This window comes from Lontra canadensis, unplaced genomic scaffold, assembly GCF_010015895.1.
Source record: "Lontra canadensis isolate GAN:19392208 unplaced genomic scaffold, GSC_riverotter_1.0 scaffold118, whole genome shotgun sequence".
In the NCBI taxonomy this organism is placed as follows: domain Eukaryota; kingdom Metazoa; phylum Chordata; class Mammalia; order Carnivora; family Mustelidae; genus Lontra; species Lontra canadensis.
Genome location: NW_022631112.1, coordinates 1,934,287 through 1,952,643, shown reverse-complemented (window position 1 = coordinate 1,952,643; position 18,357 = coordinate 1,934,287). Strand labels below are relative to the sequence as shown.

The window sequence follows — 18,357 nt, the reverse complement described above, 5'->3', positions numbered from 1 at the left end:
AGTGCTTCTGGAAGGGTGTCACGCCACAGCTGCCAGGACGCCCGGAAGGGGGTCAGAAGAGGCCCACAGGCAGGTTCTGAGGGTCCTGAAAGCCTTCGCTCCCCATAAGTCACTCAGGGGCCTTACTGGGAGAGGTCCATGTTCTTCAGCTTCCCCACTTCTTTCTTGTGTTTCTCCTGGAATTCCTTTGCTGCCTCATCCTGCGGTCAAAGCCCCGGAGACAGAGTTGGTCAGAGGCAAGCCGAGAAGGAAGCTCAGAAGAAAGGGGAGGGGACAGAAGATCTCCGTGACCAGCACACATCCCACCGTCAGGGACAGCTCTTACCAAAGACACAGGAATATAAGATGTGCATTTGGAAAAGTCCAGAAGGACAAACAAGAAGTTGTCAGCAGCTGCTGCTGGACTACGCGCACGCACGCACGCACCCGATGGGACTCGCACGTCGAGGAGGGAGCCGGGGCGCACCCAGGCCGGGAGAGGGGAGCTTGCGCTGGCTCCACCCACAGAGCACGGAGGCCACCACTGGCGGGGGTCAGGGCGGAGCACCCCTCCCCCAGGGGAAGGGCTGCAGGGCCGGCAGTGCCAGGCCTTCAGTGGGAACGTACCAGGTCATCACTGAGGGTCCTCACAGTGGGCTCCATAACCACGTCCTTCACTGCCGCCATCTGCTCCTCGATGGCCCGTTCCTGCACCTCGCTGAACAGCTGCAAGACGACGGCCGGGCGCGGAAGATGAAGCCGCAGCCGGCTCCCAGCCCCTTGCCCCCGAGTCACTCGGCACCCACTTCACGCAGCACAGGGGGCAAGAACACAGACTAGAGAGACAGCAGATCCCTAACAGTGTGGCCTCTGGGAGAAAGCAAAGACCAGCAGAGACACAGCTGAAGCCCGCCGCTAGGTGTGTGCGTGCGTGTGTGCGTGAGAGAGAGAGAGAAAATACCTGCAACAAATAGGGCCAAATGTTACATCCATTTCTCTTAAGGCAGAGAGCGAGTCTGTTAAATTATTTGGAAACTGCCCAAAACCCCACCCCCAGCTGCTCCTACCTTCACAACTTTGCGGATGATCCGGTTGAAAAGCCCCATCAGCTGGCCTGCAGGCAGCTCGATCTCCTTCTCCAGCTGGTCCACAGACTTGTGCTGGAGGCCAATGCCCAAGAGAAGAGCCTGGAGGATGGAGTACCTGCTGACGTGGCCACCGGGACAGGCCCTTGCCCATTCAAATGGCACCGAGAACCAGTCAGTCTTTTGACCAAAGCCATCTGGATCAAAATCCGACTGGCACGGTCTATTCTGGCTTCTCCTCTTTCATCCCGTTACTGAAACCACCAAGAAGTGCTCTCCCCTCCTGAGCTCCCCAGACTGGTGATCCTGACAAGAACCGCATGAGAAGTTCAGGGTGCCCCTGACCTCTGCTAAGCTAGAGTCAGAATCAAGGCGATGTGGTGGCGTGGGAAGGGCACGGGTTCAGAGTGCAGCTCTTCCACGCGCTACCTGTATGGCCGGGCACGTGACCGCCTTCAGAGTCCAAGTGTCCCCAGCCACAGAATGGGGAGAACGCTACCCACTGATCAGAGAACTACAAGGAATTAAATGCACAAAATTATATCCAAGTATCCCAGCCGTCACCCAGCACACAAACAGCAGATAAGCTACCGACTGGGCTGCCGACAGGGACAGGTCCCCCAGCTGGTTGAGGAAATACATCCGGGAGATGGCCGGGATCAGGTCCATGATGAGATGATAGTCCACCATGTTCCGGGAGTACATCTCTAGCCTCTTCAGGTCATAGGAGAGGAAGAGGGCGTCCAGCTCCTCCCGGCGCAGCGCTGTACATGCAACAGACAGGTCAGGAGGCCAGACGCCCTTGCAGGGTCTGACACGATCCCCACATCACACACACAATGGTCCCCAGGTGGCATGCCAACAGCTGCTCCTCCACGGGGCCTTGAACCAGAGCAGGACAGGAGCCGCCTGAAAGCACCTGCCCACTGACAGAACACACAGCCCCAGACAGCCTTGACCTTCATCCTGCAAGGGAGGAGGTAGCTTTGGGCCACCCAGGGAGTGGGGACGGTTGGCACGCGCCCCTTGCTCAGCATTCCATGCCAACACACCAGACCAAAAAACGCTCCTTCTCCACTGGGTCCTTCTCCTCGGGACCCAGCTTCACAGAAAGTGTGTGCTCTGCCCAGTATAAGGAACACAGCTTTTTCCATCAAAATATAATTGGGGGAAAAAAGAAAAGACACACATACATAATGAGCACTGGAAAAAAAACAAACAAACCTACAGCTGTTAAAACTATAGGTCCACTTTTAAATATTCAAACAGGATTTATATGCCCAAAGCGCCTCCCATGTGTCAGCCACGTCAGGTTGGGGCCCATATTCTTTTTAAAAAGATTTATTTATTTATTTGACAGAGACCACAAGTAGGCAGAGAGGCGGTGGGGGGAGGGAGCAGACTCCCTGCCGAGCAGAGAGCCCGATGCGGGGCTCGATCCCAGGACCCTGAGATCATGACCTGAGCCGAAGGCAGAGGCTTAACCCACTGAGCCATCCAAGGGGCCCATGTTCTTATTACAATTTCATCAATGAGGAGACTGAGCCTCAGAACTGAGCTGGTTACCCAAGCTCACAGGATTTAAATCAGGTTCCAAAATTAACTACCTGGATGACCCTATTTAATATCTGAAACCAGATCCCATCTGCAAAGTCACAGACGGAAGGTACCAAGGGAGCTGGGGCCCCTAAGGTAGAGTCTGGTGGGGGGTGTCAGTGGGAGATGCCTAGGACCTGTCCCTCAATTCCTGAAATTCCTAATCCAGCCTTCTTTCTGGACCACCATGCTCACCTCACCTCCTCCCGCCACGAAGCCTGCTAAGATCTGCCCCCACCGGTCGTCCGTGCCCGCCCGCTGCTCACCAGGCTGTGCCGGCTTCTCGACGCTCTTGTTCTGGACGATGTTCAGAGCCAGCGCGGGAGAGAAGGTGCTGAACTGGTAGGACAGCAGGGCTAGGAACCGCCTTCGGAAGTCTGCAGTATCACACACAGTCAGAGGCGCGCGGGTCCCTTGCCTATTACCTCGCTGCCCCCCTTCCCCTCCGATTTACCTTTCCAAAAGGCCGGGAGCCAGGCTCCCCGGTCAGCCTCCTCCTCGTCAGTCAGCGTCTTCAGCATGATGCACGAGTGCTCCCCGGTCAGGTCATTCTGCGAAACACAAACGCCTACTTGGCACCAAGAGCGCCCTTTTCTGAAGCATCTGTCATTGCTGAAGGGCAAGCAGGCAGAGCGGGAAGATGTGATGCTTGCCCCGGCCTTTTCTTCCTCCCAGCTGGGAGAGGGCCCTCTGCACATGGCCTGCACCTTCCACAAAGCCCCACTTCCCGCATGACAGTGGTCAGAGGCCACCCGGTTCTGTGAATTCCTAGCAGGTACCACGGCAGCAGAGCAGAGCGGTTCAGATCATCCGAGAACGCTGTCTGCTCTGGACCCACGAAGTGAGCCACCTGCACACATCAGGTCAGATTCTGAACTCCGAGTCATTACGGCTTAAATTCCAAGTGATCCAGTCCACGTTTTTGGAACTCTACAAAACTCCATGCCTCAAACCTAGAATTCCCAAACTGGCGAATTAGCTTGCAAATGCAAGCTTCTTTCGGTGCTAAATAGTGGGCATGGCTTTTTAAATTTTTATTCTGTAACAACCACAAAAGCCCACACCATAAAACTATCTAATGGAATTCGACCAAAGAGCATTTATAGAACAAAACACCCACACCATGTCACCAATGAGCGGCGCAGAGCACAAAAGCAAGGAATAAGCCACGGTCGATGCTGAGCTCAGTGGTCTGAACTCTCCTGGCAGCTGACCAGCAGACTTACAGCCCGGCCTCAACCGAACTCACTGATCAGGACCCAGCCCGTGCGCGAGCTGCTCTGTGCCCACACGGGGCAGCCCAACACCCAGCAGTCTTGGCCAGGCCCACTTTAAATACTCAAATGGGCACCATCCTTGGATATGGGCCTTGTATGCTTAAAAAACAAAACAAAACGAACCTCCAACACCCCTTCTCTCAGCTGACAGTCCCCCTCCCTGGGGAAACAGAAGGAACCAGAAGAGAACTTCATTCACCCAACACCAACTCAAGCAACTGACCAACACCTTCTGTGCTCAAACTGCCTTCCTTGCTGCTGTGAAGGAGGAGGTGGCCACTTCTGCTCTTGGGGTCCTACTCCCCTTGCCTCAAAGTCTGCAATCAGACCCCTGTCACCTGTGCTATTTGTGCAGTCTCTACAAGATCAGACCCCATAGCAAACAAACATGTTCTAGAATCTTCTATCTGACAAATTCCTCTTAATGCCAATGTCCCTGCAGCTACCTGGTTTCTCTGTTCCCTCTTGCTTCCTCTAAAGTTATCTACTCCCTCGCTTCCCCTTCTCTCCAGCTGGGATGATCCCTCAGCTCTACGGCAGCTGCTTTCCCTCTAGTCACCACTGCCAGCAAGTCCACTGGCCATTTGTTTGTCTTCGCTTACCTGCTCTCCCACAGCCACAGATTCCCCCTTTTACCATTTTTTTTCCTTGAGAGAGAGAGAGTACATGCATGCAGGCAGAGATAGGGGCAGCGGCAAAAGGAGAAGGGGAGAGGGAGAGAATCTCAAGCAGACTCCAAGCTTCGCACAGAGCCCAGTGCAGAGCGGGATTCCACGATCCCAAGATCATGACCTAAGCCGAAATCAAGAGTTGGACGCTCAACCCACTGAGCCACCCAGGCGCCCCCCACCTTCCTGGAACACTCGTTAAACTTAGCTTCGGATACCTCCCCCCACTTTCTCCTTCAGCTCAAGGCCACTCCCATTTCTAACCTACCCCTCTGGAGGCTGGAGAGTCCAGGATGCACCCTCTTCTCAGCTTTCAGTACCGGTTTTCAATAACTTTAAAAATGTACTCATTCACTGAACCAAACTATTTAGTACTCTACGTGGTAAATGTTATTAAGTGTTGGGGTTACAGCTCTGAAGAAAACAAAGTCCCTGACCCAGGCAGCATAGTCTGCTGAGACCACACTCCCAGGTGTCCATCTCCAGCCCCAAACTCACCCTGGAGGACCAGACTCCCGTGGGCAACCACTCGTCCCACATTCCCATCAGGTATCTGACAACACGTCGCTCTGTGCCAGAGCATTCCCGCTGTCCCCTCCAGACTTGTCCCTCCTCCAGAGACTCTTCTCAGCAAACAGCACCTCCACCTTCCAGTTTCTCTCCCGGACTCTCAAGCCAAAAACCCACGAATTACCCTCAATTCTTCTGGTTCACTCATCTTCCAATCCAATCTGTCGGTTCGACCCCCAAACACGCCTGGCCTCCACCACTTCTGTCCGTCTTCACCACTTTCTCACAGCCCGCACCCCGTCTCAGGCACCCTCCTCCCTGCCTTCACTCTCAGGCCACCACCGTCCGCGGACTACATGGTAGTCACAGTTCCTCAACACCTTCCTCCAAGTGGACGGGAAGCAAACAGAGGCCCCACCCAACCTCACTGCCCCACCCGGAGCCTCGCCAGCCTTCATCTCCTTCAAACCACCAATTCACTTCTGCCTCAGGCCCTGTGCTCAGCGCACCTGCTGCTAGGAAACACTTTTCTCCCCCAGGAATGCGTGCACGGCCAGTCCACTCTGAGGACTCAGGGACCAGTTTGAAAGGCCACCCCTCAGAAGCCCGACCACTCAGTCCACTGCAAGTTCAATGTTTACTTTTCTTCGCGGCACCTAGTATGATCTGGAAAGTTGTCGTTTTCTTTAATTTCTTGTTGCCTATTTCTACTCGTCAGAAAATAAGCGTCATGGCTTGTCTTGCTCACTGCAGGTGGTAAATACATGATTTTCTTTTTTAAGATCTCCCAGTCAGTAACTCCCCCTTCCACAGCCTCCACGGCTCCGTCAGCCCCACAGTCACATTCCTCCCTCAGAGACCAGCCCATAATTGGAGTCTGCCCACCTGTAACCAGTTCCTAAAAACATCATTTTACTTTTTACAAATTCCAAGAGGCCCCCCAGGCTGCTGGATTCCTGATTCCTTGATGAACAAGTCCATGTGCACCTCTGCCTCTTTATACTCAAGCACAAACAAGGCCAAGCACACATCAGGTGTGCACCACACAGTGTGGGAGTAAGCGTGGGACTGCGTGGCCTTTCAGGGATGCCGGCCGTTTCAGTGTCATCAGAACAAACCTCTTGGAGGCAGGGGCACACGTGCTCAGAGCCACAGAAAGAGGTAGCAGGGCCTGTGTAAGGACAGACCTGTCACCAACGGTAACCACAAACCCACACCCCTCCTCTGCCTCACTCACCGGGGTCTGTCTCAGATAAACAGGAACAAACCCAGCTCGTTTCCAGAACCTGCGAAGATACAAAATGAGCAGGTCAGTGCGTGCCCCTTCGGAGAGCAGCTGATACGTGAAGACAGGCAGGGTACTCAGTGGATGGCTGACAAACACACTGGCTGGAAGACACACACAACCCACGGAACACTCACTCTCGGGACACCGAGGCCACGGGGTGACGCGAGGAAGGAAGGATAGGCAAACCCTTACTTGAGGAGCCGGGGGGTCAAGCCATAGGACACACCCAGGTAGTCCAAGTGCTCGGCGGGCCTCTCGTTCAGCTTGAGGAGTAAGGGAGGCAGGTCCTTCCGAGGAGTGACGACCTCTTCCAACAAGCTGACGGCCTGGAGGATGCCAGGAAGAGAACACAGTCCACCCAGCGGAGGAAGAGGAAGCTCAGTGGCATTCCCGAGCACCCTCACCATGCCAGGCTTGGACTGAAACACAGCAAAAACTGGGACAGGTTTGTTGTTTGTTCCCTGGTTTTTAAAATTCAGGCAACCCCTGGGTCCAGCAATCATTCCCCAGGACACCCAACACCTGGACACGCATGAAATCACACCGCTCCACACCTCAAATTCAGGAAAATAGCTACACGGTTTTAAAATGCCTTAGCACGGAGGAAGAGACGGAGACAGGGTCCTTGAAGATCCAGCTCTGTCGCCAGGTGGCCCTGTGACTTGGGCAGGACCGGCCTCTAAGCCAGCTGTTAATCACAAGCCCCTTGCCTGCCTCCCCAACAGGCATACTGTGAAAATCAAGTCAATGTGTATGAAAAACTGTCGCAGTTCACGGCATTCATGACGTCACCAAGAGAGACACAACTTCCCGGAGTCTGGGCTCAGTGACCCGAGGAGGAGGCCGCCGAGTGCGGAGCTGAAGCGGACACGGATCTCGGGGCCCTCCCCGCCCTCTGACTCAGGAGGCCTGCGGCAAGGCTCGGGGCATTTTCAAAAAGTTTCCAGGTGATGCTGCTGAGGCTGATCTGAAGCTCTCCATTCAAGCGCCTCCAGAAGCCGCTGCTTCTCCAAAACGGAGGAAATCTGCGAGTGCTCAGAGGGCCCGGAGCACTGAACAGTTCTTGCTGCTCCCGAAGACCCAGAGGCCCATCCTCCCGGCATCCAGGCGTTCGGCCAGAAGAGGCTTACCTCGCTGCTGACCGTGTGAATTTCTTGTGACGTCTCCAGGACCTTTTCCTCCAGACAAGGGAACCTGCCTTCGAAGTACATCTGCAGCAGCTGCAGAGCTCGGCTGCCGTAGCCCATCTGGGAGCAAACACGGAGGGAAACAGACAAGAGAACAAGAAAGCTTCTCAATCTGTCAGAAGCACCTCTACGCCCCTGTACTGCTTCCAGAAAGCCTTCGTTCTGAGTCAAACTACACTTGGCAGAGAACCAATAAAATCCCTCCATGAGGTCAAAGCAGAGGCCCTAAGAGCGAGCACCCTATGACTCCCACTCTCACACCATCTAGCCTGAGCAGCAGGAGGGCTGGGCCCCAGATCAGCAAGCCCCAAACGGACGTCTCCACAGCGGATTCCTCAGTGGGGATTTCTAAGAGACGGGAGCTAACTGTGGAAAGTAGGTCAGATTCACGGGTGCCCTGTCTTCACAGAAGAAAAGCGAGCATATACAATCACCCTGTCCACCTGCCAATCCCTGGCCCCGGGCAAACTCTCCACGGCAGAGAAGTACCTGGAACTGCCTACTCCTTGACTAGCCATCCACCCAAACAGCCACATACACCCGGCCCAGGGAGCCGTCAGAAGCACAGCTGCAGCTAATGAAGCCCGGCGGGTCTGAGAGGCCTGAGGACGAGTTACCCCCTGATAATCCGGGTGAACAGCAATGCGAACAACCCTTCCACCGGAGAGGCCGCCGAAGTCTGGGTCTTGGAACTGTGTGGGAGACACAAGGCAGGAAGTGAGCCACAAAAACCTATTCCAGCCCCGCCGGCCTCACTCACTCAGCCACATCAGGGGATGGGCGCCACCTGTTCTGACACCGTCCACGGAATCAGGTCCCCCGAAGCCTTCTTGCCTCGAGACAGGCTATTCAAGATGGACTGGCGAGAGATCTCCCCCTCAAGGCACACCTGCGGGGGAAGCAGGACAGTGCAGACAGGCCAGAAGCAGGAGTGAGCCCATTCACAGAACATCATCAATGTTCTTCTGCAGCTCCCCTGACAAGGCCACCTTTTTCCTAACATACGATCTCATGTATATGAAAAGGAAAAATAACATAGAAACGCATTAGTAGGGGCGCCTGGGTGGCTCAGACGGTTAAGCGTCTGCCTTTGGCTCAGGTCAGGATCCCAGAGTCCCGGGATCGACACCCACACTGGGCTCCGTGCTCAGCGGGGAATCTGCTTTGTCCCTCTCCCTCCCCTGCATGTGTGGGTGTGCGCACACACTCTAATAAAATCTTTAAAAAAAAAAAAAGAAAAAAATGTGTAAGTACATGCCAGGCATTAAAAACATTATTGTTTCCAAGCCTTTCCTTCTAATTTTAGAAGTACAAGTATTGCTTTTATAATAAAGGAGGAAAACAAACAAACAAAAAAGTTCTGTTTTAGGAAAAACCCTAGGTCAAAATACGAGTGGCCAGTTCCGACCTTCACCTCTCCTCCAACAGTGAGGCTCTGGGTTTCCGGCAGGGGTGATTTCCTTCCCTGCACCCTAATCACCCGCCTCAAATCACCCAGCCACTTGGCTCCACCCCGGGAATCAACACCTCCCCCGACACACCCCAGCTACTGAGTCATTAACACTTGATTCCTAAGTGCGTCCCCAAATAACGGCCACCATACCTGGATGACAGCAAGCACTTCCGGCAGGGCATTCTGGGTGGGGGGCACTGGGGGCAGGAGGCAGAAGAGATGGTGAGCAGGTGCATCAGAAAGCATCTGGAGATCATTGGGAGAGTTCTGTGGGGCACAAACAGAGTCCGTGAGAACCGCTCCTCTTATTCTTTACTCGAGAGGCCACTCCGGAGTCATCGGCTGACTGGAGTACCGCCCTCGCCCAAGCCAGGCTGTGAGCTGAACCCCGGCTAAGCGCTTTTCTAGTATGTTGGCCGGCCAGCCCGAGACCCTGCGAAATGGCCTAGGAGGGACTTTGCCTCAAATGTTTGCTGTCATCGTTACACGAGTGCTGAGGCTGCGGAGGAGGGCAGAGGACTGCTTCGTCAGCGCCGTGGATTTCACCGCTGAGAAGGGAACTTTTTCCTGAGAAGAGGCTGCTACTTCAACAAAACCTATCACCACTTCTAACACCGAACTCTTCAGCCTTCCTTCGAAGGGTGTTCATAACAATGCTACCTAGAGCCTCACAAAGTGTCCTTCCCAACATGCCCTTCACTCTGGAAGACTTTCAAATATTTTAAATTCTCATTTGGTGCTCCTTAAATACAGCCCAGAGGTACAAGAGTGGCCTCGGTCGGTCAGTACCACCAGGTAACCGCTGCTACGCCATCGGAGCCCATCTGTGTAGCAGACAAGTGAGAAACACAAGACCCTACTTTAAAAGCGGCAAAGCTCTCCGTTCTCCCCAGCTACGAGCAGGAATTCCACGCTCTGCGCGGCTGGAAGCCCAAGACGGGTCTGAACAATGGACAATGCAATCTCTCCAGCAGTATCAGTGCAGAACATCTAAGTCCCAGGACAACGGTCACCGGGGCCATCAGGTAGTAAAAGATACGAAAAGCCAAAAAAGGGACCGTGAACGCTAGAGTGCACCCGAGTGCACCCGAGGGCTGGCTGGCTGCGGTTACCTTGTAGTGAGAAGCCACAGAGAGGGCCATAAGCCTTTGCAGGAAAACTTCAGAGGCCTTGTGGTAGCAAAACAGGGTATCTCTATTAACATAGTAGCTGGGTCTGGAGTTAAGCAACCAAAACAAAGCAAAGAGAGCCAAAACAGGACTGCTTCCAGAAGGGACGTGGATACACAGATCGCCCCCAGCAGAAGGAGGAGCCCCGCGTCCCTCAGAGAAACCCCATATTGTAGGGAAGGAACAGCAAGGAAATGGAGAACATTCAACTTTCCCCTCTCCCCGGAGCAGCAGCCTGTGGAACAAAGGGCCGAGGCCTTCTGTTCAGCGCCTTCACCGCCCCCTCCCCCACAGGGCGCAGGCGCAGGCAGGATACAGCTCGCAGGCCTCGGGCAGGGGGCAGCCCGAGACTACCCGGGTGATGCTGAGGCAATCCAGGCACAGCAGGTCGTTCAGCCACTTCTCCACGGCGTCTCCGGGGGCATACCGGATGGACTCCTGCAGGGAGACCTCATGCAGGGTTCGCGCTGCTCCCCGAAACACACACACACGATGAGAATTGTTAGATACGTTTCGTCAAAAAGAGCAAGGCAAATGTTCTACTCCCTCAGTCACAGGCCCAGGTAAATATGGCTGGAGAATTCAAACTGAGTGGTTTTAAACTGTTCGGGGGATGTTCAATTTGCCAGGACACTGATCCCACAGGGATCCCACTAAGTCAGTGCAACCATGCCCTGAGGCGGTGACAAACCAGGGCCCAATCCAGAAGGCCCGGGTCAGGCTCCCAACAGGTCACTGGCCTACTGGTCCCTGGGGAAAGCAACTCCACTTTCTGGGGACCCAGCCTCCGTGCCCCACGGCTGGCCAGGCTGGTACCACCCAGGCTGGTATGAGGAGATGATCCTGCAACAAGGTGTGCGGGGACCTGGCGTGGACAGGCCCGTCAAGAGCTCTGGGGGTACCTGAGGCCAGTCTGGCTGTTGCTGTGGCCTTGTTCTCTGCGGTGGTGCTGATCTGGCTCTGGGCGCTCTGCTGACGGAGCTGCTGGATCAGCTTGAGGGACAGGGACCGGCCGGTGCCCTCATAGCTAGGAGCAAAAGCAAAGGCCATCAGGCAGGACGCCCGAAATCCACCCGCTAGGAGAGGATGGAGAGCTCCCTTCCTCTCCCTGCTGCCGTCTGGACTCCCCGCAGAGGGTGTACACGCCCACAGGAGGCAAGGCAGCAGGGTGCCTCAGCTGGGGGCCGGTGGGCCCGGCGTTCAAGTCTGGCGTGACTACTTAGCACCTCTGGGCAAGGAACTCACCCCCTCTAAGCCTCATACCTCACGGGACGATGCTGTGAACCAAAAAGAAAATAAGGACTGGAAAGAGGAGGCGAATACAGCCTTCAGCATAACAAACTAGACAGTGTTCAGGGTCAGTGAGCGAGGTGCCACTGCAGATGCACCTGAAGGAAGGCAGAGAGTGCTTCTGGTTTGGAAAATCAAGACTGAATAACACACCACCTCAGTAATTCATCTCAGCCCTACTTCCACTGAGAAGGTGACAAAGCAACTAACAAAGATTTGGGGGAAAAAAAGAAATTGTCTTTACTCTGGTCAGCAAACGGACTCTTCTCATTTGTATTTCCTCCTTCAGTCACAGCATAGGTCAGGGGTGGGGGGACGGAGCGGGAGATAGACTGCTTAGTGGGTCTTCTTTTTTGTTCAGTATTACATCACCTCACGGTATGTACGATGATAATATTTATAGACCATATAAATACTTCCTCTTACTCGAATACTATTTTTAAAGAATGATCAAAAAATCGGAACGTTGAGGTATTTTATTCTCCTTCCCAGCCACACATAACAAAGTTTTCTCAAAAGAATTCCATTTACTTATTTAAAAAAGAAGAAAAACAAGTAAGCACAAGCAACAAAACAATTTCTGGCACTTCAAAGGACATTATCAAGGAAGTGGGGGAAAAAATAGAAGAAAATTTTTGTAAATCATGTAAGGCACCGGTACCTGGAATACATGAGGAAAACTTACAACTCAGTAATAAAAAGACAAATACGCCAAATAGAAAAATGAGCAGGGGATCTAAATAGCTATTTCTCCAAAGATCACAAACCGTGGATAAGCACATGATAAGATGCCCCACCCACATCGTCAGCCATTAGGGAAATGCAAATGAAGACCATAACGAGACACGACTTCACACTCACTAGGATGGCTATAATCAAAAAGACATGTAACACACATGCTGGCAAGGACATGGAAAACTTGGAAATCTCATACGCTGCAGGTGAGAATTTAAATTGGTGCAGCTGCTTTAAAAAACAATCTGGTGAATCCTCAAGCAACCATATGTGAAGCTACTATCTGACCCAGGAATTTCACTCCTAGGTATAGACCCAAGAGCACTGAAAGCATGTCCACACAGAAAACCTTCCCAGAAGCATTATTCCTAACAGCCAAAAGACAGAAACAACCCCAATGTCCATCAACAAGTAAATGGAAAAACAAAATGTGTATAAACATTCAATGGAATATTATTTGATCATTAAAAGGAAGGAAATCCCAACACAAGACACACGAATGAACCTTGAAAACATGGTAAGTGAAAGAAGCCAGTCACAAAAGACCCTACATTGTTTGATTCCATTTACATGAATCGTCTAGAACAGGCAAATCTATAGAGACAGTAAACTAGTAGTTCCCCAAAGCAGGGGGATTAGAGGGTGATAGGTAAAGGGTATGGTTTTTCTTTTGGGGGTGATGAAAATGCAAAATTGATTGTGGGGCTGGTTGCACAATTCTGTGCAGATACTAAAAAGCACAGAATTACACATTCGAAGTGGATAAACTGCTTAATATATGAATTATATCTCAATAAAACTGTTCTCAAAAAAAGTAAAATCCATGTTTTAAAATATTTTCAGTATAGTAAAGCAGACACAATAATATATCTGTTAACAGAGGATTATCTCTTCAAGATGTGATTCACACAAAGAAATCTTTCCAATATTGAAGACAGATACTTATTGACCTGGAAAGAGCTCACAATATATTGTTACATAAAAAAGCAAACTAAAACCAATATGTAAACAATGTTCACATTCTTGTTCAAAATGAAGAAGTAAAGTAAATGTGTAGAAAATGTGTAACAAAATTCGAACAGAAGCTACTTCTCAGTGGTGATACTATTGGTAACTTTTCTTTTTGCTTGCCTGTTTTTCCTAATGGTTCCACAGCAAGCATGAACTAAATATTTCAAGTATCTAAACAAAGCTCTTGAGCCACTGTAAGACTACTGTCTTGGGGCACCAGGGGGGCTCAGTTGGTTAAACATCTGACTCTTGGTTTCGGCTCAGGTCACGATCTCTGGGTTGTGGGATCAATTCCTGAGTTAGGCTCCACGCTCAGGGGGGAGTCCGCTAGGGATCCTCTCTCCCCCCCGCCCCTTCCCCTACCTTGCTCTCAAATAAATAAATGTTTACCAAAAAAAGACTGCTATCTAATGCTAATTTGATAGTTGCTGTCACACGGTATTTTCGCATGGCTCTAAGAGTGACATCAGTACTGCTGGGTGCTCTCTGAAAACTAATCAGGCCTAGAGACAAGATGAGACCCTCACCATTTGAGTTATGAAATTCGTCAGTCTCGTGCTGCCCATTTTACCATGAGACCAGAGGTGGGTGCCACTCGTTAATGAGAGTCTGACTCCAATGCGCCAGGAGAGACCAAAGCAGCTCCTATGACTCTGGCTTCGAGAAGCAGACCACCTACCCTGATCCAGGCATGTTCACTCATGCCCGCTAATGGTCAAGAACCTACAACGGGAGCAATGACTCCCACCCTAGTGCTTACCCGTTGATGGTGGATGCCATGAACACAAGGTAGGGGCCCAGGAGGCTTTTCACCAGGGGCAGGGGGATGGCAGCGGCTTCATCAATCACAACGAGCTCGGCCTGACCCAGTTTCACAGCATCTGCAGGGTGTATATACTGTGGGGAAGAAAAGTTTATGTTATTACCCGGCCACCCCAGGGCCACAGCTGTGATCCCTGCAAGGCCTCATAAAGGCCCCTCTCTGTCCTATTTCTCACTTCCCGGTTCTTTTCTCATTCCTCCTTTCCACTTTTTCTTGGCAGGACAAAACAGAATGGGATTGAAGCCCAACACCTGGGTTCGGAAGTTCAACCACCGATTACGTGCCCCCGGACGGGTCACTCAGCCTCGCAGCCTCAGACTCCTGTCTGGTAAAGTGGAGGAAATGCCCATCTGTTGGCTGCTTGGGAGAAACATCGGGGAAATCTGGAAAAATGCCCTGGCTGGTGTCTGGCCTAGTACTGATAGGCGGGGCTCCCCCTTCCTTTCTTCATCTTCCCATGCTTCTCCGCAGCCTCGCCCTGGCCAGGGAGCCAGAGGCACAGCCTCATCCCAGCAGCATGTCTCAAGCACCTCCTACACACTGATCGTCCCACCGCTGCTGGGACGATCAGGTGTCTCAAGCACCTCCTACACACTGGGTCCTGGGCTACCTGCTTGGACACCGTCATCATTAAGGCCACGTCTCCCAGCCCTGAAGAGGACGCTTCTAAGACTCAAAGATGCCTTCCTAATACATACACACTCACATATCCTTAACTGTATGACGAGCTTGGCTACCTAACACCACAAAGTTGCCCTAAGTTTGGCATCCTTACGCATGCAAACCACCCCTTCGGTTTCTTCAGGGCCTCCTGCTATTTTTAAAGTTTGGGCAAGGCCACGAAGAGGTATTTTACAGGAGGGAAAACCTGAACTAACATAAGGACACGCAACCTCGCTAGTAAGCAGCACAATGCCAGAGACGGCGAGGAGGTCCCATTTCACTCATGGACACAGAAAATAGCCATAAAACACCCCGTGTGGGTAAGAACTTGAGGAAAACAAAAATTTTTTTAAAAATGCTGGTGGGAAGGTAAACTGGTACACTTTTTTAAAGGAGAATCTGGCAAAAACAAAGAAAAGGGGGGAATCTGTGCATACCCTAAATCGAATAGTTCCATTCCTAGAAACATAAACAAACAGTAATATAAACATAAAATGCTTGAAAATCAACCAGAGCTGCAAGCTTTCATCTGGACAAATCTTGAAAACAAATGCTGAGTAACAAGGCAGGCCGAAAAAGGACAAGTACAGTATGTTATTGTTCATGGATACCTAATTACTTAGTAAAATACAAACACAGGAAATGAAAGGAAACACACCCACCCAGAGCTGAGTTACCTATGGGGAGTGGCAGAAGGAGGAATGGGATGGGGAGGGACCCAAGACAGGCTTCAATTTTGTCTCTGATGCTTTACATCTTTAAGACAAAAATAAAAGTGACTTTAAAATATGAAATAAACATAGCAAACAACAAAGTGTCAATATTTCGCAGGCTTACGTGCTTGGATTCTGAGTATAACCTTGACCTCCGTACTTTTCTCAAGTATTTCTTTACAAGTAAGATCATCTAACTGCTTTGCTGGAAGTGGAATGATGGGTCAGGGACAGAGCAGCCCCACTCAACTCTAACAGCAAACACACACCCTCAATAGGGCCCCATGTCTTGGACTCTTTAAGGGGAAAAAACTAAACAAGCACCTCATAAAAACAGCAGAAAGCAGCCCCCTGGAGAGGCGTAGCCAACTTTAATCTAATATTCGTCTTTTTCTCAATTTCCAGCAAGGAGAAGGAGGCCTCAAAGGGACCCAAATGGAGCCTCATAAAGTCAGGTCACCTCTTCTGTGTTTAAACTCCAGCCTGGAGACAAAGGGACTCTGGCAATACAAGCCGGTCTCTGATTACACATCCAAAGAGCAAAGGGCCGAGCCTGGGCATTTCAAGGAAAGGTTTCCTTTCTCTGGTTTGTGTATTTTTCTTGAGTTTTAACAGGTCTCTGTATTCTCACTGCCTGTCGCCTGCCCTCCACCCCACCCCACCATCGGACTTCCTCCCTTTCAGGGAGGCTGAAAGAATCTGGCAAAAATGGGAAGAAATGTACAGAATGAAAGGATTCTAGAAAGAGACCTAGCAGGAAAAAATGAAGATCCTTAGGTAAAAGGCAGAGACACTTTTATTTACAATCTGAACCTTTGATGAAAGGTATAGCTCCCTGCCAGGCGGATACATATGCCTTCACAGGCAGAAAGGTCACAAACTGCCAAGTTTACCTGGCCCACTTCCCACCCCAAGACCGAAAATAATCGATGAGCCTCCTCTGCTGGGAGCCCAGGGGCCTCCATCCCTTCTGCAAGCCTGACATACTGATGCTTCCCTACAACTGAACAAAACTGCAGCCTTTGGACACGTGCGCGCCATTCAGGCTTCCAGAGCACTGGAGGTTTATGGAGCTTCCAGGGAAACAGTTTAAAACGGAAAATAGGGCACTAGCTAAACCACAAAGATTCAGAGTACATCTTCCGAAGTTCTCTTTCTCTTTTAAATGGTGAGGCTGTTGTTCTAGTTACAGATGCACCATCTCAAAACCTACCGTAACTAAGGAAAATCAGACCTGGTGTCGGACAGCGAGTGTAGTTCTTCTAGCTGGTTCACAGTCACGATCCCACTTACTCAATTTCCAAGGGATAAAACGATAACCTTCCGACCTGGCTACATACGTTTGCGAGTTTGCTTCCAGGTTTTCCTTGACAAGAGCCTGAAAATCTGGATCAGGTTTATCATAGAGCAGCAACACGTACACAAGACACCCAATTACACATGACATAAAATGATCTCAAATGGCTGTATTTAGATACAGAAGAACACTGGCCTCACACAGCAGGGTTTTAGAACAAGCCTCACCTGAATGGTCTGCCTGTGTTCTCGGAATACATTCACTCTGATCACGGCCTTGTTAAATTCAGGATTGAGAGACTGAATGATCTCATAATCCAGGTGCTCCTGATGGAGAGAGTCAAATCAAGGACAAACTTTAGAAACTAAAGTAAGCAGGCATTCCGAAGACTTCACCTAGACGTAAGCCCAGCACGGAACCAAAGCAAATCCTTATCCTCATTTCCTACCTGATACTGCAGAGCGTCAAATCCTTTGAAGACAAATTCAAACAGAGTGTGGAGGTTATCAGGGCTTGGGGAGGTAACAAAGATATTGGAGTACCTATTGAACAAGAGAAAAGGACAATTTTTTTAAGGAATCAGGACATCCAAAAGGGACGTTTAGGGAATGTAAGAGGAAAGAAGAGATTGTTGTTTGCCCTGTCCCACAGGTGATTACCAAAGATAACGGCAGGAAAAATAAAAAAAAGAAAAAAAGAACACTTTCTAGGGAGGAAAAGTGAAACTCCAGATCCACATACATTTTTGCCCCAAACTAAGAACACATGAACAGTGAGAAGGCGGTGCGTCCCGGCAGCCCGCTCCTGACATCTGTGAAGGCGCGCTACCGAGAGGTACGCACTGCTTCCCGAGCCTGTGTCCTGGGACCAGAGGGTGGCCTCACTCATCGCTAGCTGTGCTGAGAGCGTTTCAGACCGTGAGGCCCAACAGCTCAATGGGAGCTCTGGCCAAGACCGCAGCCAACCTGCAGGGGGCCTGGTTGAGTGTAGAGTGCCAAAGGCAAAGGTGCTGACCAGCCCCACCGGAGCATCGGGAATGACAGACCAGAAGTCAGGGGCTGCCCTTGGCCCCAGCACTAACAGCACTGACCTGCTGGGGAATCGTGAGTGACTCACTGAAACTCCCTGGGCCTAGGTTTATCCCACCGTGAAATGCTTACAGAGCTAGTAGAAGCACCAAGGAAGACCACGCATATGAGGACATGGTAAATTCTAGGTCCATTATTTCTGCCTGTGAAGCAGGAAACACACGCTCTTCTGGCAACTGCATAAACCTCCCGCCCAGGGCAAAAGAACAGAAAGGAACATCACACTCAAAGGCAGCTCCTCAAGAGCAAACAAGCTGTTCGACTGAGCAAAACCATTAAAATGTCAAATGTGTACTTTCTGCAGTCAGCAAAGATAGTCACATACATTCCCATCTCCTGAAGAGTTTTAAAGTTTCTTACTCTTGTTTCTTTCCTCTTGTACATCTGTCCCACTTTGTCTGTCTGTTCAACTTTAAATAGTGATCACAAAGGTCCTGGTGTATGTGTCCACATGCCTGCACATGTGTGCACCACCAGGGGAGGGGGAAACAGTGTCGCTGCGTCTAGACAGGAACCCACAACCTA

The 18,357-nt window shown here is 51.1% G+C and overlaps 1 protein-coding gene across 1 annotated transcript in view; it reads right to left on the bottom strand.

The window, feature by feature from the left end:
- NAT10 (N-acetyltransferase 10) overlaps positions 1-18,357 on the bottom strand; it is a 37,414-nt gene that overhangs the window by 3,782 nt on the left and 15,275 nt on the right. Inside the window, exons 10-27 of the mRNA XM_032840939.1 lie at positions 17,193-17,286; positions 16,972-17,070; positions 14,009-14,145; positions 11,115-11,239; positions 10,529-10,679; positions 10,156-10,252; positions 9,194-9,310; positions 8,378-8,479; positions 8,208-8,282; positions 7,534-7,650; positions 6,596-6,729; positions 6,353-6,401; positions 3,115-3,211; positions 2,927-3,037; positions 1,656-1,828; positions 1,047-1,166; positions 607-705; positions 127-200 (exon numbers count right to left, since the gene is read on the bottom strand). Of these exons, the coding sequence (XP_032696830.1) occupies positions 127-200; positions 607-705; positions 1,047-1,166; positions 1,656-1,828; positions 2,927-3,037; positions 3,115-3,211; positions 6,353-6,401; positions 6,596-6,729; positions 7,534-7,650; positions 8,208-8,282; positions 8,378-8,479; positions 9,194-9,310; positions 10,156-10,252; positions 10,529-10,679; positions 11,115-11,239; positions 14,009-14,145; positions 16,972-17,070; positions 17,193-17,286 (1,971 nt within the window). The remainder of the gene's footprint in view (positions 1-126; positions 201-606; positions 706-1,046; positions 1,167-1,655; positions 1,829-2,926; positions 3,038-3,114; positions 3,212-6,352; positions 6,402-6,595; positions 6,730-7,533; positions 7,651-8,207; positions 8,283-8,377; positions 8,480-9,193; positions 9,311-10,155; positions 10,253-10,528; positions 10,680-11,114; positions 11,240-14,008; positions 14,146-16,971; positions 17,071-17,192; positions 17,287-18,357) is intronic.